We start from the raw sequence: 26301 nt of genomic DNA, 5'->3' as shown, positions 1-26301 counted from the left end.
CTTAGAATCGCGGGTGTGTTTATTATTTCTTAGAATCAAAGCTTTTTTTCTGTTGATGGTACTGTAATTAGTGTGCGTCTTACAATCGATGGCGTCTTAGAATCGAAGAAATACGGTAATTCCTCTCTGGCTTGGAGTGAAAAAGCTCACCTCATGCCTCTGGTTTGAGTCAGGCTTTTGAGAGCCCCTGAAGATTTTCCAAACCTGGATCAGGAGAACTTTGACAGCCTTCCTCCCAGACATCAACCACCAGCTATGGAAAGGATGCTATCAGGAGTCCATAAACCTCTTGTCTTTGCAGCCTGTCTAAGACTGGTCGGCTGTGTTTGGCTTGACGGATTACAAATGGTGCTATGCCTGTAAATGCGATGTCCAGACTTTTACTGAATTGTGAATATTTTTGGTATGCAAAAGAAGGAAAGATGATGCAGGCAGATCAGAGGATTTGGGATATTGTGGGGACACAAAGCACCAGATGAAGTACAAAAACAATCTGGTGTGTGAGCCTTCAATGCACATTAACACCATTACAAACGTTTTCTCTCCACAATCATATGGTGGCTTTTTAAAAATTATGGCTGAGATTTTTCGGAAGCTAAGAGTGAAACATGCTACATGCTAAGAGCATGATACATCTGAAGTATATGTACAGGACTGCACTGTTTCAGGCTGCAGGTTCAAGTTTCCGTATGTTTTCACTGCTTTTTTATTTATTGCGTTTCTGTACCGCCCAATAACTGAAGCTCCCTGGGCGGTTCACAAAAAATTAAAACCATTCATAATATAGAACAAACAGTATAAAAACATGGAAGGGATGTACACTAGTCAAGTTAGAACATGTCTTACCATTTTTAAGTGTGAATTTGGTAGTATTTTGTCACATGATGATCAGTTTGAGACGTTTTATTGTTTGTTCACCATTTTTTATTTTGAACTTCTCTGAAATAAGTCATTCTATTTGGTATGATGTGGCCGATTTCATCGTATTAAATGGGTTTCCTGTAATTCTTAATCAGCCAATCACATTCCTGGGGGCATGTTTATGTCATTTCCGTGCCCAAAGTTGGAGCCGCTTTTTCCCCAAGCCTCTTTTTTGCAGACTTTTTTAAGTTTCAGTTTTGAGAGGCTGCTTCCTGGTTTGTTTGCCAGTGGAGAGAAGAGGAAGTGGGAGGGGAAATTGGCAGACGGGGGAAAAAAAGAACAAACAGATTTGTTTTCTTAGTGTGGCCAAAAGGAATGCATTCCCACAGAAAGAGAAAAGTAAGTAAACGTTTTAAAAACTGCTACGTTTTAAATCGTTCAAAAACAAAACGTTCAATGACTGTCAAAACAACGTTTCATGTACTAGTGTAGATCCCCTCATGATATAAAATACAATATAAAAGCACAACCAAGATAAAACCAGCAGCAGTGCAGAAATACAAATTTAAAAGAGCAAAGTTAAAATTAAATTTGATAGACTGTTAAAATGCCGAGAGAATAAAAAGGTCTTCACCTGGCATCTGACAGAATATAGTGTAGATGCCAAGTGAACCTCCTTAGGGAACTCATTCCACAGCCGGGGTGCCACAGCAGAGAAGGCCCTCCTCCTGGTAGCCACCTGCCTCACTTCCTTTGGCAGGGGCTTCCTTGTATTTGCTTCTGCTTATACAAAAAGTTCTGCATAAAGAATGCTGTGATGTCAGGGAAAGGGTAGCCGACACTTTTTTTCACAGATATGCTACTTTGGTATTTACAATAAAGTTTTGATTTTAAAAAAAGAAAAGAGGAAGGATTCAAAATGTGACTCTCCCCACCTCACCTGAAATCAGAATTGGTAGAGTCCAGCACTAGACGCATGGCACAAGTCTGCTGGTCATGTATTCAGCATTAAATTCTGGACCTAGTTTCTATTTTCTACCAGGTTACTTTTTGGCAAATGGCCTAACTGCCAATTTTGGTTATGGAATAACTTGACATTGTGATTCTTTCTATTCCGTCGCTGACGATGGCTGTGGTTTTCTGGATTGCACTCTACATGTGGAATTCAGGCCTAGTGCCAGCTACTGGGAGACTTTAGGTACAAAAATATATACAATATTTGTACAGATTGATAGAGTGGTGGTGGTAACATTGCTAACAACACTTGGCAGACTGACCCAGTCTTCCACCCCCTGATGTGCCACATTTATTAAAAACAGCAGCAAAATAATAATTCTGCAGAAAATAAAACAGATGGAGAAAGAGGGGCTATACTAGGGCATAACTGTGTCCAGAGACCAGAAACTGAAACCGTATTTTGGATGTGCAACATGAGCTTGGTGGAGAACAGGGAAGGCGCAGTAGCATAATGGAAAGCACAAGGGAATGTGAAAGAAGAAACAGAAACAAAAGTTAAGATCCAGGTCCAGATGAAACAACGGCAAGAATGAGCCGGGGTAATAAAACCTCTCAAAACAAAGTCTTCAGAAATGACAAATAAGCTGAAGTCTTGACCCAACAGCAAATAGCCAAAACCTCTTGGAATCAAACTGAACTAAATAAAGAACTTCAGCAATGCACAGAGACCCTGGAAAACCACTGCAGACACCTTTATCTCCATATAAGAGCAATCAAGGAGTCAGCTGAAGGACAAAAATGTTCTCTTTCTTAGCAACACAGTTCACAGAGAACACCCTAGGATTAAAAATTAGTCTGGAGGATATTGAAAGAGCACTCAGGACCTTATTTGCGAAACCACTGGATGGCACTAAACCTAGAGACATTGTCTGCTTTGTGTGAATCTCAACAAAAGACACAATATTGGCCGGCTGTACCATAACAATGAACAAATCTCAACATTTAAGCACAGAGACCTCACCAACCAACTTGGAGAGGAAAGAATAAAATATTAGTGGGAATATCTCTTCAAAATAAAGTGCAGTGAGTTAAACACTCACAGAGAAGCAAATAAACGATTTGTGCTCCTAAACCTTGACCCAGGGAAAGGAACACATTTATCTATTTATTTATATATTTATATACCGCCCCATAGCAGATGAAGAATATCTGCAAGAAGAAAAACAATAATGGCCATGCAAGCTAGGAAGATTTAGAAAACCACATTTCAACAAAGACTCATGCAAAATAACTTGAATTTAAAGAAACTGGGTTTGTCAAGTAAGAAGAAACTTACTATATCAATATGTTAAAATTTTCTCAGTGCAACTTAAAAATTATTGTTTCCATTAACAGATAAAGTACTTTTAAAAGTTGGAAATAACTCTAGTACTGGGTTGGGTGGTGGCCCTAAATTGTTAATTTACTCCCAGTTTACAGTTTCCACTGTAGCAAGTTGCTATTAGAGCCCAAGTTACTATTAGATCCCTGGACATGGACAAATTCTATTAAATTTTACTACATTTGAAAGTTAAATTTTGGTATTTTATAGACCGGATAAGGAAATACTATCAAATAAGACACAGTACAGTGATACTTGCTTAAAAATAAATAATTGCACAAGTAACACTTTGAAAAATATATTTCTATTAGAAAATGACTGAAATTAAGATATACTTGTTCAGTTTCCAAAGCTTAGGGATACAACTGGCGTGACTATGAATCCAGGACATAATTAAAATGGAGGATCCTGATATTATTTTAGTACAAGGAAGTAATCACAGGAAAACATCAGATAAATTAATTTATTACAAGGGATTAGGGTGAAATCTCCTCTGCCCCGTGAAATTGTAAAGGGGTGTAGCAGTAACTTTAATTAAATACTTCTGTTGTGTTACCAAAGAAATTCTAAAGGACTCAAAGCGGAGCTATATTTTCATAAAGGGACACCTAAGAGAAGAAATAATCACAGTAGGTTCTATATACAGCTTGAATGCTGAGAGAAACATTTCAAACACTATACAAATTCAAAGAAGGGAGAGTAATTATAGGAGGAGATTTAAACTTAATTAGGGGCAATAAATGAGACAACTGGACACAAAGGAGATATAAATAAAATAAAGGGCATGGACTGCTACAAGTCATATCAGAAAACAGACTAATAGACACATGGAGATTGGCCCGTCCAAGAGAGAGGGATTTCGTCCATTTTTCAAATAGACATAACATATACAGCAGAGTTGATTCCATCTTGGTTTCGTAACTTTACAAATTGATAATTAAAACATCAAAAATAGGCTCTACGGCAGCTTCTGATCATGCTCCCATAATTACTATAATTAATTGGTCTGGGGGAGGCAACACTTCTTTTATGTGGTGACTGAATCATATTCCATTACAAAGACAATCGACAAGAGACACATTGAAAGAAGAAATCATACAATATTTTGAGATCAATAACGCACTAGATCTACCTGTCAATTGATATAAGATGTATTGAAAACAGTCCTGGGAGTGTATAAAAGAAATAAGTGAAATCGGAAAAAGTAATCAACAGAATAAGGCAAACTTTAGAGGAAAATATAACATTTTTGAAAGAAATGGGTTTCTCCAGAAAACCTGTTGTTCTAGCAAGAACTATTGGTGTTGCAATAGAGGCTGTTTACGCTAGCGCAGTGGAATTTATTTTAGTGGTAGTGTCATGTTGGATATTTCCCATCATCCTGTCTTTCTCCGCTGTAGCACCCCGGTTGTGGAATGAGCTCCCCAAAGAGGTCCGCCTGGCACCTACACTGTACTCTTTTTGTCGCCAACTGAAGACCTTTTTATTCTCTCAGTATTTTAACACTTAATTTTAACTTAAATTTAAATTTTACTGTTCTAACTCTGTATTTTAATCTTATATCAATTTTGCTGCGTGGTCTTATCCTGGTTGTGCTTTTTATACTGTATTTTGTATTTGTGCTTTTAACCTGTTGGTTGTTTTATTATGGTTTTAATTTTTGTGAACTGCCCAGAGAGCTTCAGCTATTGGGCGGTATAAAAATGTAATAAATAAATAAATAAATAAATAAGTTCTTGTTGGCATAATCAGTCAAACAAAACCAAGTTTCATAAATGCCATCTATGTTTGCCTGTTTCTTTGCTGCTCACGTGTGTTTGGTTAGTTTCTCCATCAAGGGTATTCCCCATATTCTTTTTCTCCAATTTCCCATAGATGGTTCATAATTTAACTTTTTATTGTTTTGCAAGGTCTGCATTATGTCCTTCAGTGATAGATAAGAGTCTGGCAAACATACATGGCATTTATGAAACTTGGTTTTGTTTGACTGATTATGCCAACAAGAACAAAGACAGGATGATGGGAAATATCCACCCTAAAATAAATTCCATTGCACTAGTGTAAATAGCCTCTATTGCAACATCAATTGTTCTTGCTAGCACAAGTTTTCTGGAGAAACTCATTGCACTAGCAAGAGCAATTGGTGTTGCACTAGAAGTTTTTTACACTAGCACAATGTAATTTACGTTAGTGGTAGTGTCTCATTGGATACTGCCCAGAATGATATTACTAAAACAGAGACAGTGATGATCCAGATATGCTCACTGTATATATGTGTCTATCTTGTTGCAGAGAAATAATAATAATAATAATTTATTTCTTACCTGCCTCTCCGATTGGATCAAGGTGGGGAACAACAAGCATAAAATACACAAAATACTGATTAAAAACAGCATACGCTGTTAAAAACATCCTAAAAGCATATTGAAAGTACCCTAAAATTCTACTGGATAGGCCTGCCGGAAGAGATCAGTCTTGATAGCTTTCTTGAACGCTAAAAAACTGTCAAGCTGATGAGTCTCCTCCGGCAGACTATTCCACAGTTTGGGAGCAGCAGAAGAGAAGGTCCCCTGGGTAATGGTTGTCAGCCTAGTCTTTGCTGACTGAAGTAGATTCTTCCCAGAGGTCCTGAGTATGTGGGGTGGCTTGTCTTTTCCTCCAGTTTGAGCTTGTTGTTATATCCGTTATTCCATGTCCTGCACTCTGGGAGGATCGAGAAGAGATCCTTGTCACACAGAGGAGGGCCAGGATCTCTTCTCGATCCTCCCAGAGTGCAGGACACGGAATAACGGGCTCAAGTTAAAGGAAGTCAGATTCCAGCTGGACATCAGAAAAAACCTCCTGACTGTTAGAGCGGTACAACAACGGAACCAGTTACCTAGGGAGATTGTGGGCTCTCCCACACTAGAGGCATTCAAGAGGCAGCAGAACAACCATCTGTCCGGTATGCTTTAGGGTGGATTCCTGCATAGAGCAGGGGGTTGGACTCGATGGCCTTGTAGACCCCTTCCAACTCTGCTATTCTATGATTCTATGATCTGATAAGAATTTTTTTTATATAAATACAAATAGGTCTATAATAGATATACAGAGAGAGAGAGAGAGAGAGAGAGAGAGAGAGAGAGAGAGAGAGAGATGATTAAGCAGTGTGCCTTATTGCCCTGGCTGCCTCTCAATTCAGAACCATCTCTTAATGCTGTTTGGAAGTAACCAATCTAAAAGATGGAAGAGTAAGAGATGTGGCTGACACACACCTCCTCATACAGGTCCTTTTGTCGATCTATATGCATCTTTCTATCTGGATTTTAATTTGTGTGTCTTTGTCAAGATTAATCAGATTACTCCAAGGAACAGTGGATGGCAGTGTTTATTCGCAAACACTGAACTGACAAGGGATTCCAAATCCAAGCTGCAGCATTTTCACATAAGTCAAGTCAACATGACTCCTTCAAGTACACTCAGATTGGATGTAAAACTGTTAAATACGTGCAGGGGCGTTCAACTCATTCATTTATGGAGTGCTCCCTCAAAAGATTTCCAGCCTTGCTAAAACAAATCACTTTTTTGCGGAGGGGGGGGACTTTTCATATGTCTTGATGCAATATTAACTTTGAATATCACTTTGCTTGGGGTTGGACTTCAGTGCTTATGACAATGCTGAATGACTGACCTGTTTCTTACAGATGGCTCTGCAGCTGGTGACTTTCAGGCTGAAGAATTTTTCATTTGATGCAGTTCTGTACATATCTAATTTTTCTATTTGATGTAATGTATTTGCATCAACTTGGATGCAAATACTGAGTACAATACTGAGTACAATACTAAGGATGGTCAGTATTGCAAAATAGTGGTTCAATTCCCTTCTCAACTTTATTTTTGTTTTTGAGTTAGGTAACTTAGGGTGATTTTTTCCCCTTAAGTGAAATACAACAATTATAGCAATCTTAAATTCTGTGTTTAGAAAAATTCTGTTAAATGTATTTGATCCAAGAATTAGTCCACCATAAAAAGGAAGTTTATAAACTATTCTTGAAGTTTAAACCTGGTATTTATCCAACTTGTTAACCAATTAACACAGACTCAGAAAACTATTCCATTTATTTATTTAATTAATTATTTATTATATTTTGATATTGCCCAAAAGCTGGAGCTATATAAAAAGTGCAACCGAAGAAGTATCCCTTGGCAGAGTTCCCTCAAAGCTGAAGGAAGGGCGAGTGGTGTCATGTATAGCCTTACTGCTCCTGTATTGGAAGCAGGTGATGCAAGTAATCAATCAGAAACTGTTTCAGACTCAGAAGACGCCGAGCCAGACACCAGGCAGTTAGAGCCAGTGGGGGAGGAGGTTCACACGGGAGAGGCTTCAGCTTGAAATCTGCCCCCTCCAGAGTCTATCTCTTCAAGGCCAAATTCTATGCTTTCAGGGGACAGGGAGTCAACTTCCGGGGGTTAGCATTCAGAAACCTTACTTGATGCTAGGAATCGCCAGAAACCAAAACGTTCAGTGAGGTTAGCGGCAAAGAGACAGTCGGACAGATTGCATGAGAAATCGTCCACGCATCAACCACCTTGAAGTTATGAACATTTGAAAAGCCTTTTCTTTGAACGGACAATTGTCTTGCTTAGTTTACAGTTTTTGCCTTAGGGGGAGTTTCACAGAAGGTGCCTAGTTTGTGTTACAGAAGTCTTTACTGCTTGCAATAAAGCTTTGTAAATTGCCTAGCACTTTGCCTCATTTGTCTCCCAGAGGAAGCTGGAGCAGCTACAGTACACGACAAATGGCAACTGGTTCGTAGCACAGTCATCTCTCTTCTGCTCTTCTATTCTCTTGAGTAATATCAGTCTGAACTGCTGGTGTTTACCTAGCCATTCCAGTTCAGGTAGGGGTGAATTAACAGTTCTTGGACCCTGAACCCAAGGAAACCTAGGAGACACACATGTTTGCATGCATATAACACACAAAGTGAGACTTTGTTTCCCCCTATAACATATATTATTAATCTGGAAAATCATAATTATTTTAAATGTCTCCTCTCCAGGTTATACCAGAAATACCAAGATGATACTACAGAAGGGGTCCTATACAGGATGCTCTTACATAGTTTAGGAGTCGCCGATTTACCAAAAGAATTAACTGCTTTCACCAGCACCCCTTCAACCCAAGGAAATCAACAGAAAGAAGATAAAAAGCAGGTGTACCTTTTAGAGAGGTATTGTACAAGTGATTGCTAATGTACACAGTTCCTTGCTAAAGATCTAGAAATGGTTAGAAGTGTGAAAAACTCTCCAGAGATTTTTTTTTAATCTTAACAAAACTCCTTTGGATTCCCTTGACATTCCTCTGTTGCTTGAAAAAGAACCTCCAAATTCACTCTTGGTGAAATCCAGTGGCATCCCAGGGTTGCATAGAACCTCCCCCAACCACCACTGCCAATGGTGACCACATTCTCCTCTTCTTATCTGCAGTGTTTGGTTTTCAGAGGCCGTAGTTGTCATGGCTAATAGCTATTAATAGACTTGTCCTCGTCTAATTCTCTTTTAAAATGATCTAAGCCCATGGCCATCATCATAGCTCAGTCTTCCCCAACCTGATGCCCTCCAAATGTATTGGACTGTAGCTCCCATTATTTCCATTGGCCATGTTGGCTGGGGATGATAAGTGTTGCAGTCCAACACAACTGGAAGGCACCAGGTTGGGAAAGGTCCTATATCCCATGGCAATGAACTCCATAAGTTAACGATACGTTGTGTGCAGATTTAGTTTCCTTTCTCTATCCTGCGTCTGAAAAAGGAAAGGAACCTCTCGCGCAAGCACTGAATCATTACTGACTCTTGGAGGGATGCCAGCTTTCGCTGACGTTTTCTTGGCAGGCCTTATAGCGGGGTGGTTTGCCGTTGCCTTCCCCGGCCGTTATTACCTTTCCCCCAGCTAACTGGGTACTCATTTTACCGACCTTGGGAGGATGGAAGGCTGAGTTGACCCGAGCCAGATGCCTAAAACCAGCTTCCACTGGGGTCGAACTCAGGCTGTGGGGAGAGTTTCAGCTGCAGAAACTGCTGCTTTACCACTCTGCGCCACACGAGGCTCTCCTGCGTCTACAGCCAATCAATTTCATGTGTTTACGGCTGGTGAGTTGCATGTGAAGGAATGATTTGAATTTACAAGGATGCTAGTAGGTGAACTTTACATCAGCTTGTAGTATCACTGTCAGTATGGACTGGGCCATCCTCTTTCTGGGGCAGGTTTTGCCCAGTCACAACATTGTCCCCCAGTGCTTCACTTTTCTCCATAGAAGTGTTTGCAATCTATTCACTTTCATGGGAGAAAGTAAAGAGCTGAACTTGGGGGTATCCACCTGTTGAGGGCTAAGCATCCTCCTAATTCCTGCTGTCCTCAGTAATTGGGAGTTAAGCCTGCCACTCTCTGCATGCCACTCATCCGGCGTTGTTTTTTTATTCATTTGTACAGTATGACAAGTTTTAGGAACTCTGTGTGTGTGTGTGTGTTACAAAAAGCCTCAAATCATGCGGTACTGTACAATCATTAAATGCACAGTGTTAGGCTACTTCGCCTTAGGGAGCACATATAATAATAATAATAATAATAATAATAACAACAACAACAACAACAACAACAACAACAACAACAACAAGCTGTACCCGGTGTAACATACACGATTGTAGCATATCTTAAAGTTTATTAATTAAATATCATCACAGGGGCGCAGGCTGCTTGGAGGCCGCCGATACAGCGCCGTCTGGCAGACCTGGGGGGCAGGGAGGGGAAGCAGGTGTCCCCCTCTCCCCGGGGTTCTTGTCAGCCTTGGGCCACCCACCCTGCTCGCATGAGATTAGTCCGGGGCCTGGGCTCACAGCAGGTGAGCGGCCTCTCACCTGGCCACCAAGGGCCCCGCCCGTGCCTCACTCATGATTCGGACCCTCTCCCCGGGGTTCCTGTCAGCCTTGGGCCGCCTGCCTAGCTCGCATGAGATTAGGCCAGGGCCTGGGCTTGCAGCAGGCAAGCGGCCTCCCACCTGGCCACCAAGGGCCCTGCCCGTGCCTCGCTCATGATTCGGACCCTCCCCCCGGGGTTCCTGTCAGCCTTGGGCCGCCCGCCTAGCTCGCATGAGATTAGGCCGGGGCCTGGGCTTGCAGCAGGCAAGCGGCCTCCCACCTGGCCACCAAGGGCCCCGCCCATGCCTCGCTCATGCTCCAGACCATGGTACTGCCCCCTTCATGGGGGATGAGCGAAGAGGCAGGAAGGGGGGTAGGATTACCTTGGAAAGGCCCGAGGAGTTGGGCGAGGGGCTTAGCAAACTGTATCAGCTGACGTTACACATTGTTACTGTTGCTTAGCAACCTGTATCAGCTGAAGCCTTTATGGAAACATACCTAAGCGTTTTATATAATAATAATAATAATAATAATAATAATAATAATAATAATATAATAATAATAATAATAATAATAATAATTTATTTATTTATTACCCTCCTCTCCATTTTGATCGAGGCGGGGAACAACAGTAAATATACAGTTCATTACTTGTAGCCCATTGACTCCGTGAGTAAGGGCTTTTCCCAATATGTTATGGATGATGCAAACATTCATCATCATCATCATCAATTGAAAACTGCAGCATGGAGTGCGCTGACTTGGAACTGTGAATGAGCCATCACAGGTCAAATACCAGAGAATTTTTGTATTGTGTGTGTCACCAGCTCCAGTACATTGCTTTTAAAGTGGACTCAGGTCCCACTGTCAGTTGTGAGTTACCAAGGGTTGGGTAATCAAGTGAATGAGCCTATTGATTTTTCCCAGCTGGTAACATTGGGGATCAATAAATAAAAGAGAAAGGATGCTTCCTTACTTCTGAAGTGAGCAACTTTAGGGGTTCCAGGGGCCAATTTCTGCCCCCCAGAACCCTCTGTGGGCTGCACCCACCCACCACAATCACAATTCAGTGGTGAAAAAGGTGTATGTGGGGAACATGTGCCTTGTTGCACAAAACTTTTGATTGCACAGCGGTGTGCATATGGAAGTCTAGATCAAGTTACAATAACCTACTGTTCAACCTACATGACTCCTAATAGCGTCCCATGAAACACTAGAACCCCCTGTCATACAGTCAGTTTAATAGTCGTCTCTACACTTGTCCTCTATTCAGATTGACCATGTGGCCCTTGAATTCTGAAGAGCTGTTGATGATAGCTTTATAAACAACTTTCGCTTCCTGCAAAACTTGTAGTGGGTGTTTGTTCTCTATAACTGCAACAATACAGATCATTAATGTTTTAATCAAATATTTTATAGAACCGTATTTTAGATGCTTCTCTTCATTGCCAATCTTCCAATTTTAGAATGAAACAGATTGAAGACCATGCCTACAAATACTCCAAGAATAGAAGTGTTGATGAAGTCATTGAGAGGCTGAGGGGTGGCATCTTGCAACAGGAAGCCAGCCTCAGAGAAGCCTTTCTCGCCTACAACAAGCAAGCAAGTGGGAAGTTGAGTAAAACCGATTTCAAAAAGGTAAATTAAATTGTGTTTGCTTTTATTGTTTGGTCATACAGACATATGCAGGTTGTTTTGTACTGAGATCTCCTGAGATCTCTCCAGCTTAACTATCTGCCGGTGAGCTTGTACTGGCCTTGTTTCACATACATAGTTGCATCTATCCATGTGAAACCCTTTCGAAATGGAGTGAAAAGAAAAGAAAAAACCTTCTGTTTTTCAGTGCTCCCTATTTTGCCACTATTATGTTGACATAGAAAAACATATTTGTTGCGTTGACCACCAAAGAGTCATCTAGCGCATGTGGTAGCTCAGACCTGCACAACTTGTGATCCACCAAGATGAACCACCCCAGACAGCCCTGGCTATTGGGCGGTTTAGAAATGTAAAATAAATAAATAAATAAATAAGTAAATAAATAAATAAATAAATCCAGGAGCTCTGCAATATAGCATACCAGGGGTGTGCTTGACAACTCCCTGTTCTTACAGTCCAAAGGCAAGGAGGCAAAAAAACCAACAACCCATGTGGTTTATTATGCGTTGCTTCACCATGTATGACAGATGGACTGTGTTTCACTTAGTGGCACTTAGATAGGGGCAGGCTTGCTACAGGTAGCACCATGACCAAGTTCCAGAAAATCACTTTGGGCATGCTCAAGGCCTTGCACACATCCAGTGGAGTTTTAATTAATTGATATCCTACCTTGATTTAATTAATTAATCAATTAATTAATTAGTATCTGTGGCGTTACACCCCACAAGTCAATTCCCAAAGGTATGCCTGCAGTTCGTAAGTCTGTGGTTTGTAGAATGTTGGCCTGAGTGGGCGGAGTTAGAATGTCTTGGGAGGGGGGAGGAGTGATATATAAGGGAAGGACTGAGGGCATTGTGAGTTCTTTCCAGGGAGACTTGTTAGGGACTCTTAGAGTCTGTGGTGCTCTCTGTATTTATGGTACTTAGGTTTTGGGACATTTGAGAGTCAGTGTAGTGAGTGGTGTCTTTAGAGTGTGGTGTGCACGTAGTGGAAGTATATTAATCAATACTGAGAATAAAGAAAGTTCAAGAGTGATTGTGTGAGAAAAAGGAAAGCGCGAATGTGAATGAGTGACCGGATGGTATGAAAGGTTTCAAAAAGGTTTTTAAATGTTGTTATTTGAAACAAAGCTTATGAACTTTTAAAAATAAATTTTGATTGTTTTGTTTTTAAACTACCACAAAAGTCCCACGTGTCTGTTTGGCATTTATCATCTTAAGTTTACATCATTCAGCACCCACTCTGACAATCATTCACCTAAGCAGATATAGCTCACAGCGCATTATTATATATATTAAAATCCATTCTCCATTTTAAACCCCTTTCTCCACATAGTTTGGAGGAAGGTGGGCTTTATCCCTTGCCTCAGACATACCAAGTGGTGGTGCTTGGCTTGAGCAGGGAGTAGCCTCGGCTAAGTCTCGATTTCAGAGCCTGTGTCGCGCCATAATAAGTGGTGGCAGACGTGAAGTCTCGTGTTCAGAGCCTGTGTCGTAGCAGTATCCTACCTTGAATTAATTAATTAATTAATTAGTATCCTACCTTTTTGCCAAAAAAGAAATGGCCCTCAAGATAACTACCTAGGGAGGTTGTGGCCTCTCCCACACTAGAGGCCTTCAAGAGGCAGCTGGACAACCACCTGTCAGGGATGCTTTAGGGTGGATTCCTGCATTGAGCAGGGGGTTGGACTCGATGGCCTTGTAGGCCCCTTCCAACTGTGCTATTCTATGATTCTATGATAACAATAAAATCCAGATTAAAAACAAAATCTAAATTTTGACCATTTCCCTTCTGCCCATTTGCGAATCAGCCAGTGCGCCACATCGCGACTTCCTGATTTTCAGAAGCAGGTTTCTGTATAGGATGGTGGCTTTGTTCTTTGAGAAACACAAGCGCAAAGACTCCTAGGGCACAGGGAATCCGTCACGTGGCACTCTGGCTCCTGGCCCATGTATAGAAAGGTGCTGATGGTGAGTTGGTTGAGTTCAGAGAACTTCAGAACAAATAAGAGATGGGGGCTGAAATGGGGTTCCGCAACTTGATTTGACCAGTAAGGCGAGGCGCAAATCTTTTCTTTATTCTAAAGAGCAGTTGAACTCAGCTAGGTTATTAATACTTTCTACTTACAGGATATTGTACGTAGGTTGTGTGGACTTCCCAGTATTGTATAAACTAGTTGGCCCAATAAAAATTCTTGCCTGATATGCTCTATGACCCTTATCTGTACAATGAAACGAAGCTTGAACAACCTTACCTTGCCTACACTTCTATGCATTTTCAGACTGTTTAAACTCCACTGCAGTTGCACTTTTGCATTTCAAGTAAGAAGTGGAAGCTCTGCCACAATTTCTATGTTCACATCCAGTCTTTGCGTAGGCTCAGTAGAAATCCCACTTCAGGCGCATTGGATCTGTATTTGTAGAGCACAGCATTAATTCTAATAGATGATTATTGCACACTTCTAGCTTGATTGGAGCTACTTCTATGCACAGAGCAAGTGTATACGGAAACCTTCCCCCATTTCATTGCTAGGAGCAGCCTCATGCATTCAGTTCCATTGGTGACTCTGACACTGAGGAAACCCGCTTGTATGGGGCTTTACACATTGCACACGGAGCTTTGCATCAGAGCCATTAACTCCAAATAATACTGTAGCAAGACAGATTTTATTCTTCATTGTATTTGTGCAATGATGGCTTCCTTCATATGCCATACTCCCGTGGCTCTAGAATTAAGAATTCAATCTGATAGCAAAAGCCTGAACTAAAGCACAAAGCTGCTAATCTCTTTTCAAAAGCATTTAAAAATCTACTGAAAAGAGTGATAATTTGCTAATTAGAGCATTCTCACTTTTTTTTTTACATTTTTACGCCATTCAGCCGTACGATGCTTCTTTTCTCTCTCTTTTAATCTCCAGAGCTAAGTAAGTAAAATAGAATAGAATAGTAAGAATAATTACCATTGAAGCTCTTACAAAAGGACAAAAAAATAGAGCAGAAGTACAAAAGAATATGCCCAAATTAGAACTACAGGAATAATGTGTGATTATTAAATTGGAGGGAATATCACTAGACAAGACCACAAGCTCGAAACCACTTACTTATAGGTAGTTCTACTGATTTTAATGGGACTCTCCAGGACTTAAAGCAGAAGCTGTGCTTCTGACGATGACTCTAGGAGTATTTGCTGAGGCTGGAAGCTTAATGAACTACTTGCAACTAGGACATCGGCCAGTTAAAGAAGTGTTACAATGCAATCTATACAAGTCTATACAAAAGTAAGCTCCGTTGACTGATATGCATAATTTTGGAGATCACTAAACAAGATTTGATGAAAAATCCCATTTGATTTCACTGGGAATGGATCCAGGCAATGTTAAGCACTAAAGTACCATTTGATTTCAGTGGGAATGAGCTATGCCTGTGTCTAATGTTTAATAAACATTTTGTTTTTCCTTTTCTTTCTCTGATAGCTGTTGGATGATATTGGGATGCCAATGAGTGATGAACAGTTTAATCTACTTATTGAGAAAATAGGATTCCCATTTGGAGGGCTGTGTTACCTTGATTTTGTGGCACTATTTGAAGGTAACTGGATACCCACTGCTACCATAACATATTCCTTCTGAAAGAACTGAAACTTTCCCCCATCCTTGGTTCCAAAAGGTAGGCTTTAATCTTCTTTGAAGATTGAATTTGTGCAACACTGGAGGTTCATTATAATCCTACAAAAATGTGAGACAGGTACAAACATACTTTATAAAACGTCATTTATCAAATACCATAGCAGTGACGGAAAGAGCCAGCATTTTTATCTAACGGCCAGTTAATTTATGTTAGGGTTTAGTTACTATTCCTCAGGGCCAGCCTCGCCATGAAGCAAGGTGAGCCTCATGACTCAGCCGAGACCATCATGTGTTGGGTGTTGGGTGTTGGAACGATAGCAGATGTGCTCATAGCTCCTCCCACTGCTGTCAGCTGTCCACCCACAAGTAGGCACGCCACTACCACTGGTCCATTTCTGTACAAGGCAAAAGGGAAAGCCAGTGTGGTGTAGTGGCTAAAGTGTTGGTCTGGGAGTTGGGAGATCCGGGTTCTAGTCCCCCCTCAGCCATGGAAGCCCACTGGGTGACTTTGGGCCAGTCACAGACTCTCAGCCCAACCTACCTCACAGAGTTGTTGTTGTGAGGATAAAATGGAGAGGAAGAGGATTATGTATGCCACCTTGGGTTCCTTGGAGGAAAAAAAGGCGAGATATAAATGCAATAATAAAAATAAATAAATAAATAAATATTTGCCTCTGCCACCCAGTGTGGAACAGCCCCTAGTGCAGCTGGCTTTCTTTTCTGGATTGAAATGTGAAGAGAAAAGTAGCTTTGCTGGCCCAGGTCTGCCACAGACAGCAGCAGGAGCGACTTTCTTTCTCTTTGTGCTTCCGTCCAAAAGGAAAAGCCAGCCCAGTGGTTCTTCCTTCCTGAAGCGAAGCTGCATCCTAGACGGGTGAGGGGGACAAGGTGGAGAGAAGAAGGAAAAGTGAACCAGAGGCCTCCCACACCTTCCTCTCCCTGCTGCTTCACTGCTTCCTCCTTCTCCCTCTTAGTTATGACCTCTCAGAGGCTCCAAAGCCCAGCAATGAAGCAGAAAGAACATCATTGAACTGTCGCATTCAAACCTGAGCAGGGCTAGATTCGAGGAGAAGCACACTGTCTCCTGCTCGGACCTCTGCTCCTTCTCTGGACCTTTCCTTCTCGGCGTGATGAGAGGGAGAAGTGATGCTGCCACCGCCACCCTTTTAGGTTGAAGCTTGGAAACCCCATCACCTCACACTGAAGCCACCTGGTGGTTTCTGGGTCCCTGCTCCCATCTTCATGATGTCGTGAATGCTGCGCCCGGCGGCAGCTGCATTGACGCTCCTTCCGACCATCTACGTCAGAAGGAGCGCAGTTGCGGGCTTTCTCGCCACCGCTGCTGCGCCCGCTCACGCAAGCACTAACACCGCCAGTCCAGGGTCACCTGGGAGCATCGGTACCCCCTCTATGAAGGGTAGAGTTGTTTTTTAAAAAGTCGGACTGGGTGTTTTGTTTTTTTAAAAAGCTGTAAATGCGAAGAATCGTATTTACAGCTAAGGGGGAGGAATAAGGGGATAGGAACGGGGTGCCCCCTCCCTACTGTGATTTCCACCACCACACTTTATTTCTTTTCTTTTTTTCTTAACAAAACTCCACAGAGGCCTTGCTCCAAGCTTAAAAAGTCGAGGTAAGTCCCCGACTTTTTTAGAGTGGCGCTTTGGAGCTTTGCCCCTGGATCCCTTTGGAGTGGCGGCTGCATCATGTGGATCACCTGCTGCCACTCCGAAGGGATCCAGGGGCAAAGCGCCCGTGTGGGCAAGCCCCTTGCCTCTCCAAATCTGAGGTGAACAGAAAGCCAGAATGTGAGTGCTAATTGACTCCTTTCATTAGGAGTTTCGAAACATGGGTGCGATATATGAAGGAGAGCAGACTTCTCCAATTTGGCATGCTATATGTGGGGATTTTGCAAAAATCAAGGCAGGCAGTACAGGCAACTCCCCTGGGGAGTGCAAGAAAGGGGGTCTATCTATTTTGATACAGAAGAGTTTTATAGACTGAGCTCCCATGGCTTGGCTCCACACCGAACCATTGGGATTTTGTACAAATAAGTCTCAGATTAGTTACTGACAGTTCTACCAAGATGTAGCCAATACTGTCTGATGGGAAGCACTTTAAAGTAAATGCCAAGACATCCTGGTGTTTAACAATTGGACTGCCCGGTCCGCACAGCAATTCACTGGCTTAACGAGGAGAAAAAGCTGAGATGCCCTGGGGGCTGGGGGCCACTGGAGACAAGCTGGATGGTTCTTACTGGGGAGGGGAATTATCTTAGGTTTAATTGCTGTTTTTACAGACTGTTATTGTTGTTGGTGTTCCTTAATTTGGATTTTTAAGATTGCTTTAAATATTGCTGATTTTGTCTATTTTCCACCTTGAGTTGTCTCTAAGGGAAATAGGTGGGAGATAAACTTTTAAAAGAAAGAACATAATAAAAGGAATATTTATAAATAAATAACACACACACACACACAATTTGCCATATGTTTACTCAGGGAATAAGCCCCATGGAGTCAATTGAGGCTTACTTCCAAATAGAGCTGCAATCCGAAATACATTCCCAGGAAGGAAGTCTGCAAAAATGGTGGATCCGTCATAAAATGGCCTCAGTGATTCAGATTTCCGAATCTGAGGCCTGCACAGCCCTAGATAATACCATGATTCATGCAACATGCTTTCCCCAGTATTTTAATGGTTTATCATCTTAGTCTTTTAACTTTGTTGTTTTGAATCTGTATGTTAAATCTGTATAACTCTGCATTGCTGCTTGGTTTTATCCTGGGTGTGCTTTTATATTGTACTTCTATACTGTGCTTTTTATATTGTGGTTTGTTTTATATATTGAATTGTATTTGATGGTTTTAATTTTTGTGAACCACCCAGAGAGCTTCAGCTATCGGGCAGTATAGAAATGCAATAAATAAATGCTTTGATAGTCACACGTAACAACTTCCTCTCTACCTCTTAGTTGGCTAACAAACAGAGAGAGCTTTTTGCCGAATACCTGTATGCTGGTAATTAAGGAATGGAACATAGAATCATAGAATAGCAGAGTTGGAAGGGTCCTACAAGGCCATCGAGTCCAACCCCCTGCTCAATGCAGGAATCCACCCTAAAGCATCCCTGACAGATGGCTGTCCAGCTGCCTCTTGAATGCCTCTAGGGTGGGAGGCATGTCCGTATGCTTCTCTGCTTTCCTCTTTGCCTGTTCAGGAGTTATATGGGCTGCGTCCAATGTTAGCCATCCTTAGAGTAGAGCCATTGAAATGAATGCGACTTAAGTTAGTCATACCTTAAGTCCCATTCATTTCAATGAATCTACTCTAAGGAGGACTAATGTTGGATGCAGCCCTATGTTAGGAACAACCAAATGTCTTTCTTGCCTAAACACTTCAAGATCAAACTTGTGAAGAGGTGTGTGACATATGGGGTTTAAGCGTATGAAGTGTATAAAAAAACATTTTTACTGATCAAATGATTTATACATGTCTATATTATACATTTATATTCCATCTTTTCTCCAGGGGAGTCATGGAAGTGTACATGATTCTCCCCCCCCCAACCATTTTATCCTCAGAACAGCCCTGCAATGTAGGTTGGGTTCAGAGAGTTAAGGTGGTCAAAAGACCCCCCACCAAAAGACCCCCTTCCTGGGGGAGGGGGAGAAGTGTACACCAAGCACTCAAGACTCTGCCACCAGACCCCACCCCCCTCCTTTCCCTCTGTTCTTTAATAAAGAGTCATCAGAATGCAGTTGGCCGGTTGCTCAAGGTTGCCCTGCACTCACCACCCCCAGAGCAGGGTTTAGTCTGCTCGGCAAATGTAGCCATTTCCAAAAACACAGCTGCTAAGGCTTGGATCCCGGATCCAAGCTGCCATTATCTCAGACATTTCGGTGCACCGCTCCTTGTTATCACAAAACCCACCCCATTGGGCAGCAAAGTTAGCTTCGCCCGCCCTTTCATGGGGGGCTTATTTGGTACAGTAAGTTACATAAACAGGGCATAGTTGTCACAATATGATGTATTGTTAGCTGTTAGAAATAGTTTCATTTATGGAAAATGTATAACTCTGCCATCAATAAAGGATTGGAGGAGGGATGTGCCATGAGCTCCTCAGGAGGGGCAGGGAATGTTATGAAAGATGTTGGTTGTGGATGATGGGGAGAGAGAAGCTCATCTTCGATCCATCGAAGGTGAGTTTCCTCCTACACATGTAGTTCAATAAGGAGGTGGTCACTGAATTTGGACTTGTCTGGTTTTCCTGTTCCCTCCCTTCTGGTTGGGGGTTTTACCCTAACAATTTGTCACCCAGTGAAGCTGAGTAGGGATTTGAATCTGGGTCTTTTCGGTCCTAGTCTGACATTCCGACCACTGTACCATGCTGGTTCCAATGTCAGTGTTTCCTGCAAAACATCATGTGAAGCATTGGTGGCTTTACCCTGATGCAACTATTTCAGATTCCAGGCTGAGTGGACACTCCCCAAATCGCCGAGCCAACGCCAACAAGTGTCACTTCTTGTCTGCTGAAGAGTGCCTCGGCCAGTACAGCGATAAACTTGTGGAAGAATATGGGGTAATTGCATTCAGCTCTTCGTTATTATCGATCCACATCATAACATTGTTATGTGATATGTACCCTATTTCTTCGATTCAAAGACACACTTTTCCCCCCATATAAACATCTCTAAAAATGAGGTGCGTCTTAGAATCGCGGGTGTGTCTTAGGTTTTTTTTTCTGTTGGTGGTAGTGAAATTAGTGTGCGTCTTACAATCGATGGCGTCTTACAATCGAAGAAATACGGTATTTGCATTTCTTTGCACATTTGTTTTATGTGCAATTATTGTAAGGAAAAGGATGGTACCGATGTGCACCTCAAGGCCTATGGATGCTTCCTTATAAGCACTTTCCCTTCACTATAGACACAAAGATTCCGGCATGCCCCATTTTGGAGCTGGTTTGCACAGCACGCTGCTCATGTTGTTACAGCATGGCTCTGCTTGCGTAGGATCCTGAGGGTCCCCTCCACAAGCTATCCCTACAGGCAGGGGGACTGCAGAGGCTTGCAGTGCTAAGTTACCCATCGCCTTTCCCTGCTCTTCCAGGGAGGAGAGAGCCCCAGGTTATCAAAGGCACAGCAGTAATTCCTTATCAGAGGGAGTGGACCTGTCTCTGGGCTTTATCGGAGAAGAGGAGCAATTAGCAACTTGAGATAAACATCAGAAGATAACAAAAACTTGGCTTGCAGCAATGAGATGGATGCAACTGCTGTGGATTTGATATATTGGAGCTCCCTCCTTTCTGGGAATGCAAGGAAAGTTGATGGGCAAGCCAGCACTTCACACTCCTTCAGCTCACCACAACTGCGGGAGGGAGGCATTTAGTGTTCTGTGCGAGTGGAGCCAAGCTGCTTACCGCATGCACAGTTTCATATGTAGCCAGCTTCTTAACAATCTGACAGTGATTCTGAGTAGCCCCTTAAGGGATAAAGCTGTGGATCTACCAGTTAAGTGTGTTCCAAGGAACAGTTTTGGAGGAATTTGAGACTCCAAAAAATGTTCTCTTTAAAGTTATGTTGGCAAGGCATATGGGGTTCAGCGAACATTTTGGCTAACTTTTGTAAGGGGATAACGTTCATGGTGTGTTCAAGTCAAGAAAATTAGAAGAAATCTAATGGGCCATTGAATGCAACCTTGGGCCGAATAGCTCCTAAAGCAGCTTCCCCCAATTTGGTGCACCCTTCTTCAGATGTTTTGGATTTCAACTCCCATCTTCACCAATCAACCTAGCTAATGATCAGGGATTTGTGGGATCTGTAGTCAAAATTAACTGGAGGGCACCTGGTTGGGGAAGGCTGCCCTCAAGCATCCCATCTAGATGGTTGTCCAACCTGGCTTTGGAGACTGTCAAAGGAATCTCCAGATCTTCTCTATGTAACGTTCTGTATAGAAGTCTTAAATGTATGTCTTTTGTGAATAATTTGGAATAAAGATTCATTTAAAATACTTTTAGGGCACAAACCTATGCATGTTTAGACAGGAAAAAAGTCCTATATCCCCCAGGATTCTCTATACAGCCAGGTGACAGGGGAATGATGGGAGTTGTAGAACTTTCCCCCCATCTAAACATGCACTCTTAGTTGTACAGTTAGTGTGGTGCTACAGTCTGTAATTTGTTTAAAAAGAAAAGAAAAAACATCAAGTGTTGATATTAAATTGAATATTCTCTGTTAGGATCCATACATTGCCTTCCGTAAAATAGATCAGAATAATGATGGTGTAATCACCATGCTCGATTTCCGACGCCTCCTGGATAGCTTTATGATCAGCATGGTAGACGACGAATATGTACGTCTGCTTGGTATCTTGGGAATGAATGAGACTTCTACATTAAACTATCCGGAATTCCTTCAGTTGTTCCAAGCACATGCAACTAAAGAGACACGCCCTTGGCTGATCCCATCTTACAAGTAAGAAGGGCAGCAATCTCATAGATTTACTTAGATTTACCTTATTGTTACATTAGCCAGATATAAGCTAATATAGGATGCATACTATATTGTATAGCATATTTCAGAATGCAAGGAAATAAGATAATTTAAGATACAAGCTATTATTGGATAGCATTTGAAAAAAATATCATGCCCCTGGCCAATTTGGTCATTCTAAGAATCTAAGCACATTTGGCAGTGAATCAACATGTTTCGGTTTCTTCATTGATAGGTTTAAAAATCAAGACTTTCCATAGCTATGATTGTAAGCTGCCTTGTAGACAGAATATACATATTTTAAATAAGTAAGAAACCATGCTAAATCCAGTCTATTGAACCAATGCTTTTGGTGACCAAACTGAGCTGTATCTTCTAAGGGACACAAATTTTAAAAGAGTTTTGAATCAATTTTGTGGTTTCGAAATTCTTTGGGCACAATTTACTGGGAAACTACTTGACAAAAAGTCCAAACTAGTTAAATTGCAACATCGTATGTGCCCATGTATTAAAATGAATGCGCACTTGTTCTCAGTACAGAGACATTAGAACAATTCACTTCTGGAAATGAATCTACTCTAGATTCATAGCACAGAGAGTGTTTCGCTAAGAATAAGACCTACTATACTTCAACAGATTCAAAGTAATTTCAGATGTGATGATAAGCAGCTTAATGGGAAATACAATTGACTTGCATTTGCTGTTTCCGCTATGTCTTAGGCCACAGCTAGACCTAAGGTTTATCCTGGGATCATCCAGGGTTCGCCCCTGCCTGAGCACTGGATCCACTGTGTGTCACCTAGATGAACAGGTTTGACCCCTGGACGATCCAGGGATAAACCTTAGGTCTAGCTATGGCCTCAGTCTCATCCAAAATTGATCTTGTGCATTTCCCCCAGTGGAGAGATGCTCAAGTTATCACCATAGCGGCAGCTTACATGCCTCCCACCAAGAGAGATGTGCAACAACAATTTCAGATGTGATGCAGAAGATCGGGGAATGAGAATTACAAGTTAATTATGAAACTTGTCCCCTCTTGCTTTTTGTTACATCTGAAGTTGCTGAAAACATAGCAGTGCGGTAGGTGAGGTGAAGCAGATCTCTTGCATGTTCGGAATTGTAAAAAAAACCAAAAAACTTCCCTCTTTATTTATTATTTATTTATTTAGGATATTTATATACCGCTCCCCATTGAAAAATTTTGGAGCGGTGTACAAGGTAAAATGAAAATAAAAACAGAATAAAACAGTTAAAACAAAATTTAAAAAGAAGCAAAAACAGAGATTCAAGGCTGCATGTTAAAGAAAGGCTTCTTGGAATAAAGATGTTTTCAGGAGGCACCGAAAGGAGTACAAGGTTGGCGCCTGCCTGACCTCCAGAGGCAGGGAATTCCACAGGAGGGGGGCCACCACGCTGAAGGCTCTTCCCCTGGTGGATTCCAATCGGAGGATGGATCTATGTGGGACCACCAGGAGCAGGCCCTCGGTTGGTAAGGGAGAAGGCGCTCTCTCAGGTATCCTGGTCCCAAGTTGTTTAGGGCTTTGTACATCTTTACATCTGAAAACATCTTTATTCCAAGAAGCCTTTCTTTAACATGCAGCCTTGGATTTCTGATTTTTGCTTCTTTTTAAATTTTGTTTTAACTGTTTTATTCTGTTTTTATTTTCATTTTACCTTGTACACCGCTCCGAAATTTTTCAATGGGGAGTGGTATATAAATATTCTAAATAAATAAATAAGTACAAGAACCTTAAAACTTGGCCCGGTAGCGAATAGGCAGCCAGTGCAGTTCCCTCAGCAGAAGAGTTACATGCTGAAAAGGGGCAGCTCCAGACAACAGCCGAGCTGCAGCATTCTGCACTAGCTCCAGCTTCTGGAGCAGCTTCAAGGGCAGCCCCACATACAGCGCATTGCAGTAATCCAATCTTGAGGTTACCAATGCCTGTACCACCGTGGTCAAGCTATCCCTGTCCAGGAGAGGCTGTAGTTGGCAGGGCCGGAGCCAGACTATATTGCGCCCTAGGCAGGCGCGTTCTGAAGCCGCCCCCCTGCTCACTCGCTCACTGCTCCCCCCCCGCCCGCTCGCCTGCCCACTCCCTCCCGCTCCCGGCTTTGAAGCCAGGAAGCTGGGGTCGGGGGGTGGGGCAGAGGCTTTGAAGCGGCGCGCCTGGGTCGCAGAGCTGGAGTGCGTCTCGGGCGAGAGCCAGGGCGAGGCGTGGCGGCGGCGGCGGCGGCGCGGGCTGGCCCACCGAATCCCTCACAGCCGCCGCCTCCGCCTCCAGAACATGAGGAGCTGCTGCCGCCGCCGCCGCCGCCGCTGCTGCTGAGGGGCCACCGAGGCTGCCCCCCGCCTGGCTACCCCTGCTGCTGCTGCTCCCTCCGCCTCCAACCCCAGCATCCTAGCTTCGAAGGAGCCAGGATGCTGGGGTTGGGCGGAGGCTGGGGCGGCGGCTTTGGAACAGCATACCCGGAAGCCGCTCTAGGAGAGCAGCTTCCGGGTATGCTGTTCGGCGCCCTCGTTTGCTTGGCGCTCTAGGCGGCCGCCTGAGTTGCCTCTATGGCAGCACCGGGCCTGGTAGTTGGCGAACCAACCGAAGATGGTAAAAGGCACTCCGAGCCGTGGCAGCTACTTGAGCCTCCAATGACAGAAATGGGTCTAAGAGTGCCCCCAAACTACGAACCTGTTCTAACCTGTTTACTGCTGAAATTCATGCTAAACATCACATGCATTTTAAGTTGTGAGTTTAAGATTGTGGTTTTCTCTGTATTAATAACTAGCATTCAGGGCCAGCTCTGCAATCTCAATAAACTGGTTTTGGACATCATGAACGGGCAGCAAATTATTAGTGATATAAATCTATTATTGTTGCATTTTTTACGGCTAGGGTGGAAGAGACCATAAATTTTCTGCCTTGGGTGACATCATAACTTCCAGCCTTGGGTACTATGCACCTTGACTTGGGGTGTGAGGAATTTGCGGTTCTAACTCAGGCATCAAACTGTCTTGGGCCAGTCTTGCCAGCCTTTCAATCTTTAGTGATAGTTCTGAACAGTATCTGGAGTGAGAATGATATAGTTTTTTTTTATTATATCAATTATGAAAAATATTAGTGGAAACAAAGAGCGACTGGAGCTCTTGAATATTTACTCTGCTGTCGTTAAAGTAACTGGGCTATATTATTCATACGTATACCCAAGATTAACGTGAGAATGTTGAATGTATATGGTTTCATTCAGAAGGACTTTGGGCTGGGCTAAATGTAATCCCTATGTCCATCATGTCAGTGCAGAAGCTGATTTCTGCCTGCTGAAGGATTCAGTACACTGAGAATCTCCTCTGTATTACAAACACAGAATTTCTAGCCCTCGTGTTAAAATGCACAGGGCTGCTTTTCTGCTTTCATGCTGAAGCCTTTCTCCTAGATTTATTTTACCTGCCTATGTAAATACTCAATTTAACCTTTCAACTTACAGAAATTATGGGCGCAGTTCAGTTAAAATTCACCTAATTTGAATTTAAAAGTAACTTAGCCTCGACATGTGTCCCTTGCCTAGGTTTGATCCCTGATATCATTTTAAGGTGAAAGAGTAAAGTTGGTAAGTGATTAGCTTAACTCTCTAGTATGGCTACTATACCTGATGTTGCTGGCTCTGTAACTCAACAGGGCCCACCACCCCTTGCCATTTCATCTTGCCAAACAAGTTATTCAAAATCTTTATATCAGAATTTTGCAAACTAAGCTACTGTATGAACTATGATGTAGTTTTATCATATATTTGATATATGAACACATATGATCACGAATTTGAACATCCTTGGTACAGCTCTGTACACTGCACACTGATGGTGCTATATAAATAAATAATAATAATATACACTGATGGTACTATATAAATAAATAAATAAATAAATAATAATAAGCTCTAGTTATAAAGGATGTTCACCCATTATTATGCTGGGTGGTTGCTTCCATTTTGAGGTGGCAGATCCGTAGAATCATAGAATAGTAGAGTTGGAAGGGGCCCATAAGGCCATCAAGTCCAACTCCCTGCTCAATGCAGAGATCCATCTTAACGCATCCCTGACAGATGGTTGTCCAGCATCCAGTGATAAGGCTTCTCTGAATTTTTTTTTTTTTTTAGCCCTAGAGAGAATTTTAGCAGATACAGCTTCCAATGTGTGTGATGTAGCAGCCTTGCTGAAGCTAAGAAAGTCTGGATTTTGTTAGCACCTGACTGGGAGACCAACTGGGAACCCCCTGTTATGCTGAACTAGTGGACTGTACCGGTAGTGAAACTCCCCCAAATCCCAGAGACCTGTCTGGCCCCTTCTCTCTTGGCTTTCAGAAAGCAAATGAAAACTGCCTTTTGGTGGGCATTTAATGTTGTATGATTGCTCCACCAGATAGTTCACAGTTGATGCTGCCTGTGTTTTTAGTT

General features: G+C 42.4%; 1 protein-coding gene across 1 annotated transcript in view; it reads left to right on the top strand.

Moving 5' to 3' along the window:
• The window catches only part of EFCAB6 (EF-hand calcium binding domain 6), a 148405-nt gene that overhangs the window by 62160 nt on the left and 59944 nt on the right, over window positions 1-26301 (top strand). The window contains exons 14-18 of the mRNA XM_063134330.1: window positions 8239-8409; window positions 11560-11731; window positions 15222-15336; window positions 19834-19949; window positions 21608-21843. Coding sequence (XP_062990400.1) covers window positions 8239-8409; window positions 11560-11731; window positions 15222-15336; window positions 19834-19949; window positions 21608-21843 — 810 coding nt within the window. The remainder of the gene's footprint in view (window positions 1-8238; window positions 8410-11559; window positions 11732-15221; window positions 15337-19833; window positions 19950-21607; window positions 21844-26301) is intronic.

This window comes from Elgaria multicarinata, chromosome 9, assembly GCF_023053635.1.
Source record: "Elgaria multicarinata webbii isolate HBS135686 ecotype San Diego chromosome 9, rElgMul1.1.pri, whole genome shotgun sequence".
Classification (NCBI taxonomy): Eukaryota; Metazoa; Chordata; class Lepidosauria; order Squamata; family Anguidae; genus Elgaria; species Elgaria multicarinata.
The sequence above is the reverse complement of the archived record's forward strand: the minus strand, read 5'-3'. Positions and strand labels throughout refer to the sequence as shown.